The sequence below is a fragment of the Monodon monoceros genome, unplaced genomic scaffold, assembly GCF_005190385.1.
Source record: "Monodon monoceros isolate NGI ecotype Baffin Bay Population unplaced genomic scaffold, NGI_Narwhal_1 Super_Scaffold_12, whole genome shotgun sequence".
Taxonomy (NCBI): Eukaryota; Metazoa; Chordata; class Mammalia; order Artiodactyla; family Monodontidae; genus Monodon; species Monodon monoceros.
The window spans coordinates 90798009-90809060 of NW_021703768.1; the positions used below are offsets into that span (position 1 = coordinate 90798009).

General features: G+C 34.3%; 1 protein-coding gene across 1 annotated transcript in view; it reads right to left on the reverse strand.

Moving 5' to 3' along the window:
- The window catches only part of TMEM232 (transmembrane protein 232), a 222467-nt gene extending 211637 nt beyond the window's left edge, over positions 1 to 10830 (reverse strand). Inside the window, 4 exon segments of the mRNA XM_029216807.1 lie at positions 3534 to 3691; positions 5496 to 5601; positions 10177 to 10288; positions 10781 to 10830. Of these exon segments, the coding sequence (XP_029072640.1) occupies positions 3534 to 3691; positions 5496 to 5601; positions 10177 to 10288; positions 10781 to 10830 (426 nt within the window).
- Positions 10831 to 11052: the final 222 nt, after the last annotated feature.

Consider the following 11052-nt stretch of genomic DNA (forward strand, 5'->3'; position numbering starts at 1 on the left):
TACATACTCTCTCTGTAGGTTGACAACTTAAGCTTTGCCTCCTAGAGTAAATTTCTGCTTGTCAGTTTCTTTCCCTGCTACCCTGTCTTTTCTTCCTTTATTCTTTCACCCTCTTCTTTCCTTCTCTTTTCATCTTTTCTTATCTTCATTTCTCTGTTATCTAACCGTGAAATAGAAATGCTGAATAATATTTATTATGTATTACATTGTAATAGTTAGTGATGTGTTTTATGTTCTTTATAGAAGATTGTATTCCTTTATAGAAGATTATATTCCTATCTAAAATATATCAAACCGGGCTTCCCTGGTGGCGCAGTGGTCAGGAGTCCGCCTGCCAATGCAGGGGATGAGGGTTCGAGCACTGGTCCAGGAGAATCCCACATGCTGTGGAGCTACTAAGCCCGTGTGCCACAACAACTGAGCCTGCGCTCTAGAAGATGTGTACCACAATTACCGAAGCCCACGTGCCTAGAGCCCATGCTCCGCAACAAGAGAAGCCACTGCAATGAGAAACCCACACGCTGCAACAAAGAGTAGCCCCCACTCACCACTAGAGAAAGCCCGCGCACAGCAACGAAGACCCAACGCAGCCAAAAATAAATTAATTAAAAATAAAATAAAATATATTAAACCTACTGTTGCTTATATATTATTCCTATACTTTAATAAGTAGACATCAGTAGTTAAGATTCTACACTCAGAGGAAAACAATGAGGAAAGAATGCACACAAAATTGGAAAGTAAGTAATATTAGGGAATCAGGTATTTCTGGCTCTTCCCAACCCTGAGCTACATACTTCTTTGTGAAAAGAGAAACAAAATGGTGCGTATTAAGATGAGTAATGCCTTTATGGCAATACCATTAAATACACCATTCTGTCAACAAGAAAAGATCAAAAGGGAAGTTTCCAACTGACGGTTAGATATATAATGAAATTCCTACAAAGACAAGCAGGATAATTGAAATGGCTTCTTGCCTGAAATCAAAGGCACTTATAAAGCATGCTGATTTCTACTAGCTAATTTATATTATCTAGAACAATAAAAAGTAAGCATTAAAATTAGTAAATCTGAGAGCCAAGGTAAGTGAGTAGAATCATAGCTGAGAGTCCACTGGACTGTGGGTTTCAAAATCTTCTCTGCTGAGATCTTGGGTAATTCACTTAGACTCTCAATGCCTACTAGTCTGTGGAATGGTGGATAATAATAGCACCTACCTTTTAGGACTTTTGCAAAGATTAAATAAGTTATTATGTCTAATATAGCTAAAGCACTGATCATTGTGCAATGCAAATAGTCTAAACATCCAGATGAGAGGATACAGGCATCTTTTTAAAATTCAATGAATCCATGGTATACGTAAATTATAAGCAATATGTGCAATGGCAAAAACTTTATTTTATAGCCATTTTTTTGCTGGCAGAAATATAAAAGGCAAGAAATGGAAAAAGGTCAGTAAAGGGGCTGAGAAGGAAAGGAAAGAAAAGCCACTTTCTCTATGTTTTTCCACTCCACTCTTTTTCCATCATAAACTAATATACCCATCTTTTTGTATTATATATAAATTTGAAATCCCAAAATAATTATATAAATATAAGCTCTTAAATATCGCCATAATGAACAGTTTGGGAAATAAAGAGAAAAGAAGAAAAAGACATTATAATTTTACTTGTCTCTTTGCCTCCTGTTCTTCTAGCAAAGCATCAGTTCTTTGCATGTTCAATTTCTGTTATGTGTTCTCTGTATCCTGCCTGGTGTCCATAAGTCTTTTACCCCCAAACATATCAGAGAAGATCTAGACCTAATTTATAAGGTCTGAAATACATATCTTCCAAAAATGCCGTGGCTGACTCAGGAATATCTTCATGCTCATTTTCTAACAGTTTATAAACAAAATTAAATAAGGAGAAAATATATTTTTGCAAATAATACTATACTTAATTTCAAATGATATATATACACATATGTCAATTGAGATATATACATATGTATATATTTCTTTATTCTTAAAATTCTTCTTGCTTTTCTTTGCAATAAAACCATTAGTTAAGCTAAATTTCTTTGACTAATAATAAATTTTGCAGCAGGCAACCTTGATCATCATAGGAAGTAGAACCATATGTCTTCTAGGACCTTATGAAACATGAGCTACATAAACATAGTTTCCCATCTTATGGCTCTAAAATGACATAGAATACTGAGAGAACAACTCATCTTCTCAAATCAGGCAAAAATTTAAGAATTATCAGTCAGCATTTTTAAATGGAAAAGTGGCATTTAGCAATCCTTAAAATAGAGAGGAGAACATTTCTCCAAAGAAGATATACAAATTGCCAACAAACACATGAAAGGATGCTCAACATCACTAATCATTAGAGAAACGCAAATCAAAACTACAATGAGGTATCACCTCACACCGGTCAGAGTGGCCATTATAAAAAATCTACAAACAATAAATGCTGGAGAGGGTGTGGAGAAAAGGGAACCCTCTGGTACTGTTGGTGGGAATGTAAATTGATACAGCCACTATGGAGAACAGTATGGAGGTTCCTTAAAAAAACTAAAAATAGAACTACCATATGACTCAGCATTCCCACTACTGGGCATATACCCTGAGAAAACCATAATTCAAAAAGAGTCATGTACCACAATGTTCATTGCAGCTGTATTTACAATAGTCAGGACATGGAAGCAACCTAAGTGTCCATCGACAGATGAATGGATAAAGAAGATGTAGCACATATATACAATGGAATATTACTCAGCCTTAAAAAGAAACGATTTGTAGTGAGGTGGATGGACCTAGAGTCTGTCATACAGAGTGAAGTAAGTCAGAAAGAGAAAAACAAATACCGTATGCTAACACATATATATGGAATCTCAAAAAAAAAAAAAAAAAAGGTTCTGAAGAACCTAGGCGCAGGACAGGAATAAAGACGCAGATGTAGAGAATGGACTTGACAACACAGGGAGGGGGAAGGGTAAGCTGGGACGAAGTGAGAGCATGGCATTCACATATATACACTGCCAAATGTAAAATAGCTAGTGGAAAGCAGACACATAGCACAGGGAGATCAGCTTGGTGCTTTGTGACCACCTAGAGGGGTGGGATAGGGAGGGTGGGAGTGAGACACAAAAGGGAGGAGATATGGGGATATATGTATATGTATAGCTGATTCACTTTGTTATAAAGCAGAAACTAAAACACCACTGTAAAGCAATTATACTCCAATAAAGATGTTAAAAAAAATAGAGGAGAAAAGCCATATATACTCAGAAATAAGCGCAAACTTGATTTTTATTTAAATGCTATTTTCTTACATAGTTGGTGAAACTGTATTTTCTCAACTACCTCCATCTGCATATCAAGCAATAATGTAATGTCCACATTTAGAGGAGATTAAAATAAGCTACCAAACGAGAATATTCTGTAATAAAACCAAATGGCCTGTTTAGCTCCTGAAACAGATATCATGTGGTTAGATGTACTACATGTAGCAATTAAAACACATTAAAATTATTTTAAAACTTACCTTTGCCAGCTTTATTTCAACTGAGTATAAGTACGTCTTTAGGAATGCATCACAACAGAGTCTATACAAAACTGATTCCGCAACAAAAAATAAGGCAGGCAGATGATCGTAATCAAAGGTAGCATGGTCCAGGGAAGCATAAAGCATATTTAAAGCTTCTGAAATATTAAAAAGTATAATTTATAAATTATGCTGCTTTTCTACATACTACAATTAAGTCTTCTAATTAACTATTTTGCTCAGTCACCAAGACCACATTGTGGTTTTAAAATCTTTGACATCCGTCCCATCAAGAGGTGAAGTCTATGCCCCCTTCCCCTTGAACCTGAGCAGGCCTTGTGACTGCTTTAACTAATAGAATGTGGCAGAAGTGACACTGTATGACTTCCAAGTCTAGATCAGAAAAGGCAATACAGTTGCCCCCTCTACCTCTTTGTCAAGCTACTACCTTTGGAATTCTAAGCTGCCATGTAGGACATTCAACTACTCAGAAGTCACTAAGCCGGAGAGACTACAGAGGTGGGGGAGGGCAGGGAGGGGGAAGAGGCAAGGAGACAGAGAAATGCCCTAGGAGCTCCACCTCTTCCACCCGACACAAAATAGATCACTAGGCCACATATATAATGGTGGGGAAATAGGACAGAACTGGATGACAAAAGACAGTGGTCAAGATAAGTGCTATAGAAGAGAAAAGTAGAAGACTAGAAAATCAAAGCAGAGGAAATAAGGCCCAATGGAGCTGAACAAGGAAGAATATAGCGCTAAGGCCCTACAGAACACTGCACCTCATGTCATTACAGGCATAACTCATCTTATTCACTTTGATTTATTATGCTTTGCAGATATTGTATTTTTTACAGATTGAGGGTTTGTGGCAACCCTGCGTCTAGCAAGTCTATCAGTGCTACTTTTCCAACAGCATTATTTTTTAATTAATGTATGTACATTTTCAGACATAATGCTATTGCACATTTGATAGACTACAGTATAGTGTAAACATAACTTACATGCACTGTGAAACAAAAAAATTAATGTGACTCGCTTTATTACAATATTCACTTTATTATGGTGATCTGGAACCAGACTCATATCTCCAAGAATGTGCCTGTACAAAGATTTTGAAGCGCTTTCATGAACAAAACTGAGGTTTAATTGACAAAGAAGAGCAAGGGGCTGCTGGTTGCTGGTAAGCCGAGATTGTTTACTTCAATATCATTTAAACATTTAATAGGGTCAGGCTGTGTATAGCACTGTGATGAAGTACCATAAAGGCAAGTTAAATACAAAATCATTCTTATTCTTCCTGTTGCTTGAAAGCTCCCAGATAGCACTACAAAACCCAATTTATAAGGGAAAATACTCTCTGACCTCATATGGTTAACATTCTAAAACTCATTTTAAAAGGCATACACATAAAATTTAGAATAATATAGAAGAAACTTTATTTCCTTAAAAATAATGTTTTTTAATTTCTTTTTTAGATTGGTTGGAGGGTGGTTTAAAAGGAGACAGAAATACGTGATAAATGAAAAGGTAATGAGTAAAATGGCTGTTTAAAACAAGTGAAAAACAAATGGCCATTTGGTTAATGTTTTATGAGTAAGAATTATAAAATGCAGAAACGAATTTCTGTATAGTGCCTAGTGTTATTGAAAATCACTAAATGACATTTTATATTACTTTTTAATTAGTTACTAATTTTAGAAAAAAGCAATAAAGACTCTGCTGAGCAAAAGTTTTTAAAACAATTTTGTAATTAAAAAGTTAAGCAGCCAAATTCATAAATTCAAAATTACAAAAGGACCTTTCATAATGAAACATTGTCAGGTATTTCAATAGAGAAAGGCAGATTTTCCTTGGCTCCTGCACAATTTCTAAATATTAAAGTTCTCAAATTATGCCTTCACTTCTAATCTAGAAAACACTTAGGGTAACTAAGAAGAGCTTAGTTAGAGGACATACCATCTTGGATTTCTCCTTTGCACTGAGCCAGATATACTACTTCAGTCCATGTCATAGGAAGATGCACATGCCTCCCAGTACCTAAGGTTTTGAGACCCAATTTCCTCTGTTATGGGGAAGATAAGAGGCAAACAAAAATGTACAGCTTTTAAACTTAATATATATTTAATTTTATTATCTATATTTTATTTATTCTATTATTTTATTATTTATAATTTATTAATATTTTACTTGTTTTTATTGAATATAGTTGATTTACAGTACTGTTTTAGTTTCAGGTATACAGCAAAGTGATTCAGTTATACATATACATCAATAAATATATATTCTTTTTCAGATTCTTTTCCATTATAGGTTATAACATGACAGTGAATACAGTTTCCTGTGCTGTACAGTAAAAGTCCTTGTTGTTTATCTATTTTATATATAGTAGTGTGTATCTGTTAAACCCATACTCCTAATTTATCCCTCCCTGACACTTTTCCCTTTCGTAATCATAAGTTTGTTTTCTATGTCTCTGTGTCTGATTCTGTTTTGTAAATAAGTTAATTTGTATTATTTTTTTAGATTCCACATGTAAGTGATATCATATGATATTTTTCTCTGTCTGACTTACTTCACCTAGTATGATAATCTACAAATCCATCCATATTGCTGCAAATGGCAATACTTCATTCTTTTTTATGGATGAGTAATATTCTTATATATATATATATCTCACATCTTTATCCATTCACCTGTCAATGGACACTTAGGTTGCTTCCATGTTTTGGCTATTGTAAATAGTGCTGCTATGAACATTGGGGTGCATGTATCTTTTTGAATTAGACTTTTCATCTTTTCCAGATATATGCCCAGGAGTGGAATTGCTGGATCATAAGGTAACTCTATTTTAAGTTTTTTAAGGAACCTCCATACCATTTTCCATAGTGGCTGCACCAATTTACACTCCCACCAACAATGTAGGAGGGTTCATTTTCCTCCATGCCCTCTCCAGCATCTGTTATTTGTAGACTTTTTGATAATGGCCATTCTGTTCAGTGTGAGGTGATACCTCACTATGGTATAGATTTGCATTTCTCTAACAATTAGTGATGTTGAGCATCTTTTCATGTGCCTGTTGGCCATCTATATGTCTTCTTTGGAGAAACATCTAGTTAGGTCTTTTGCCCATTTTTTGATTGGGTTGTTTGGGGTTTCTTTGATATTGAGCTGTATGAGCTGTTTTGTTTATTTTGGAAACTAAGCCCTTGTCAGTTGCATCACTTGCAAATACTTTCTCCCAGTCCACAAGTTATCTTTTCATTTTGTGTATGGCTTGCTTTGCTGTGCAAAAGCTTATAAGTTTGATTAGGTCCCATTTGTTTATTTTTGCTTTTATTTCTATTGCCTTGGGAGACTAACCTAAGAGAATACTGGTATAATTTATGTCAGAGAATGTTTTGCCAATGTTCTCTCCTAGGATTTTTATGGTGTCATGTCTTATATTTAAGCCTTTAAGTCATTTTGAGTTTATATTTGTTTATGGTGTGAGGGTAACTTCATTGATTTACATGTGGCTGTACAGTTTTCCCAATACCACTTGTTGAAGAGACTGCCCATTGTATATTATTGCCTCCTTCATTGAAGATTAATTGACTCTAGGTGTGTGGATTTACTTCTGGGCTCTCTATTCTGTTCCACTGATCCATATGTCTGTTGTGCCAATACCACACTGTTTTGATTACTGTAGTTTTGTAGTGTTATCTGAAGTCTGGGAGGATTATGCCTCCAGCTTTGTTCTTTTTCCTCAGGATTGCTTTGGCAATTCTGGGTCTTTTGTGGTTCCATGTAAATTCCAGGATTCTTAGTTCTAGCTCTGTGAAGAATCTCATGGGTAATTTGATAGGGATAGCATTAATTCTGTAGATTGCTTTGGGCAGTATGGCCATTTTAACAATATTAATTCTTCCAATCCAAAGCATTGGATATCTTTCCATTTCTTTGAATCATCTTCAATTTCCTTTATCAATGTTTAATAGCTCTCAGCATGTAAACCTTTCACCTCCTAGGTCAGGTTTATTCCTAGGTATTTTTTTTTGACATGATGTTAAATGGGATTTTTTTTTTTTTTACTTTCTCTTTCTGATATTTCCTTGTTACTGTAAAGAAATGGAACAGATTTCTGTATGTTAATCTTGTATCCTGCTACCTTGCTGAATTCATTTATCAGTTCTAATCGTTTTTGTGTGGAGTCTTTAGGGTTTTCTATATAGAGTATCATATCATCTGCATACAGTGACAATTTTATCTCTTCCTTTCCAATTTGGATATTTTTTCTTGTCTGATTGCTGTGCCTAGGACTTCCAACACTATGTTAAATAGAATTGGTAAGAGTGGGCATCCTTGTCTTGTTCCAGAATTTAGCAAGAAGTCTTTCAGCTTTTCACCAATGAGTATTATGTTGACTGTGGGTTTGTCATAAGTGGCTTTTTATTATGTTGAGATATGCTCCCTCTATACCCACTTTGGTGAGAGTTTTTATCAGGAATGGATGTTGAATTTTATCAAATGCTTTTCTGCAATGACCATGTTGTTGTTTTATCTTCTCTTTTGTTGATGTGGTTTAAAACATTGATTGATTTGCATATGTTGAACCATCCTTGTGACCATGGGATGACTCCAACTTTATCATAGTGTACAATCCTTTTATGTGTTGTTGGATTCAGTTTGCTAATATTTTGCTGAGGATTTTTGTATCTATATTCAAAGATATTGGCCTGTGATTTTCTTGTTTTTTTTCTTTTTTTTGATAGTGTCTTTGTCTGGTTTTGGCATCAGGGTGATGGTGGCTTCAGAGAGTGACTTTGGGAATGTTCCCTCCTCTTCAGTTTTTTGGAAGAGTTTGAGAAGGATAGGTATAAGTTCTCCTTTGTAGGTTTGGCAGAATTCCCCAGTGAAGCCTTCCAGTCCTGGACTTTTGTTTGCAGGGAGTTTTTTATTACATATTTCAGGTCTAGTGATCAGTCTCTTCAAATTATGTTTCTTCTTGACTCAGTTTTAGTAGGCTGTATGTTTCTAGAAACTTGTCCATTTCTTCTAGGTAGTCCATTTTGTTGGCATATAACTGTTCATAGTATTTTCTTGTTAATTTTTTGTATTTCTGTGGTATCAGTTGTTATTTCTCCTCTTTCATTTCTCAATTTGTTTATTTGGGTCCTCTCTCTTTCTTCTTGGTGAGTCTGGCTAAAGGTTTGTTGATTTTGTTTACCCTTTCAAAAGCCCAGCTTTTTGTTTTATTGATCTATCTATATATATATGATTGATATATTATTATTTATATTTTATTATTAATTCTATCATTTGTATTTTATTTATTACTATTTTATCATTTATTTTCATTTTTATTTATTCACTTATTTATTTGTATTATCTCTTTATTCTGAAAGTCATTCTATGAGGCTGATGCTCTTAAAGCTGTATATTTTTGTGTTTATTATATTTATTTTTTGACATTTTATGTAAACTGTATTAGTGTTAAAATGTATAGAATGTTAATATTCTGAGTAATATCAGTGTCTGCTGAAAATAATTTTCACTCTTTCTTTCTAGGGATTATTTCTGTCTCATTTCCTCACCAAGGGAATGCATCTCTGATTTTAAAAGGGTAACCATATCGAAAGGGTTTACCATTTAAAGGTAACCATTTAAAAGGGTAACCATTTAAAAGGGTAACCATATCGAAAAAAATAGTTTGATGCCAATTTTCTGGAGCACTCCAGCTACTTCACTGTGGATGGACTGGTTAGTGAACATAAAAGAGATATGAAGATTTCCCCCCTTATATTAATGTGACCATTCCTGGGGCTGCCCCAGTTGTCCAACTGAAGAGAAACTCACTGATGAATGTACCTGCTGGCAACTATCTGCATGCAAAGCTAATCAAGTATATTCTTTTTTCTAATCAACTTTTTTCATGGATTTTTTAAAAAATTTTAAATATATGGTCAATCATGAGCCAAAATGCTGGGAAACAATAGCCACAAAAAAAAGTTGGCTTAATTTATGCTTCAGTTTTGTGCAGCTTTTATTTCACCAGTTATCTAGTGTTAAAGCAAAATCATATGTATATTATTTCTCTGCCAAAACTTAAACGGGATCTAATAAAGAAAAGGTAAAAGAAGGACTTATTTTACTTTCTGTTCTGTTTTTATATGTGTTTGAAATTTTGCGAATTAATGACATATTCTTAAAGAATGTATTTTCTACAAGTTAGGTGAATAGTTTGTTACAGAGAAAGAACAGAGTACTCTGTGCATGTATAGTGAATGTTTAGGAGACCTTTCTTTCCTCTTTAGGAAACATCATATATCAGTTAACATTTTTTTTAGTAAAAAGTGTAATTTTCATAAACAAAAATTTATTTACCAGCCGTTGATATTTTGCTGTGGGCTCTTGGATTAGTGCCAACAACTATATTCTCCAATAATTTATGAAGAATCTTCATCTAAAAAGCCATTTGACATTGAATAATTTGGTCATAAGTTTTAACTTTAATTTGCATTAGTATTTTTAACTATGCCTACTTATGATCAAAGAAAGGTGTATTCTTATCTTTTTCTTTCAATATTTTAGAACATGTAATCATCCACCAACTGGAAGAGAAAGTTCACATACTAAGTAATCAATAGTGTGCCATTACCTTACATTTGATAAGGTTTTTTCTAGCTATGTCCAACAGTTCTTCCTCCTCTTTTGGATTTTTTGTTTGGTTGGGTCTCAAGATGGATTCTTTTGTGATTGAAAATGGTGGCCTAAACCAAAAAAGAAAAAAAAAATCAATAATTATAGCTATCACTTCCAAATAATTAATCAAGCATCCAGTGGCTAAGTGTATCTATTTTCTGAAAAAGCACTTTACCTTAATGAGAAAGTTTCACACACACAAAAATCAGTAAAATATTTATGTATATGTGTGTGTGTATGTATGTGTATATATATATATATATATACACACACACATACATACACAGGTCTCCTAGATTGATCTTATCATACTCTTGGATTGAGAAATATAATTCTCATGATATTGAAGAACTTTGTAGCCTTTGAAAAAAATCCAGCATAGCTTCATTACGTTGAAGACTGATTTATCTCCTCACATATTTCAGTGTTGGTTCAATTTAAGCTAAAGCATTATTCCCTCCGTGCAAGTGGAATCAGTCGAACTGTGGCTGAAGTAAAGTAGGCAAGACAGAAAAGATGTATGTAGTAAGGTCAGAGAGGTGACAAGGAGCCATACTAACTTTGGATGAGATGGGAATCTATTGCCGGGTTTTGATAAGATGAGTGGCATAATTCAACTTATATTTTAACAGGATCATTCCGATGCTGTGTTGAGAGCTGGAGGGTGGGGAGGTAGCAAGGGAGAGAGCACATATACACTTAGCTGAGAGGTAATTTGGCTTGGATCAGAATTATAGCAAAGTAATTAAAGCAAAGAGTTTGGATAATGGATATATTTTGACATTAGCTCCAACCAGACTGCCCAATGAATTAGAAATAGGCATGAGAGGGG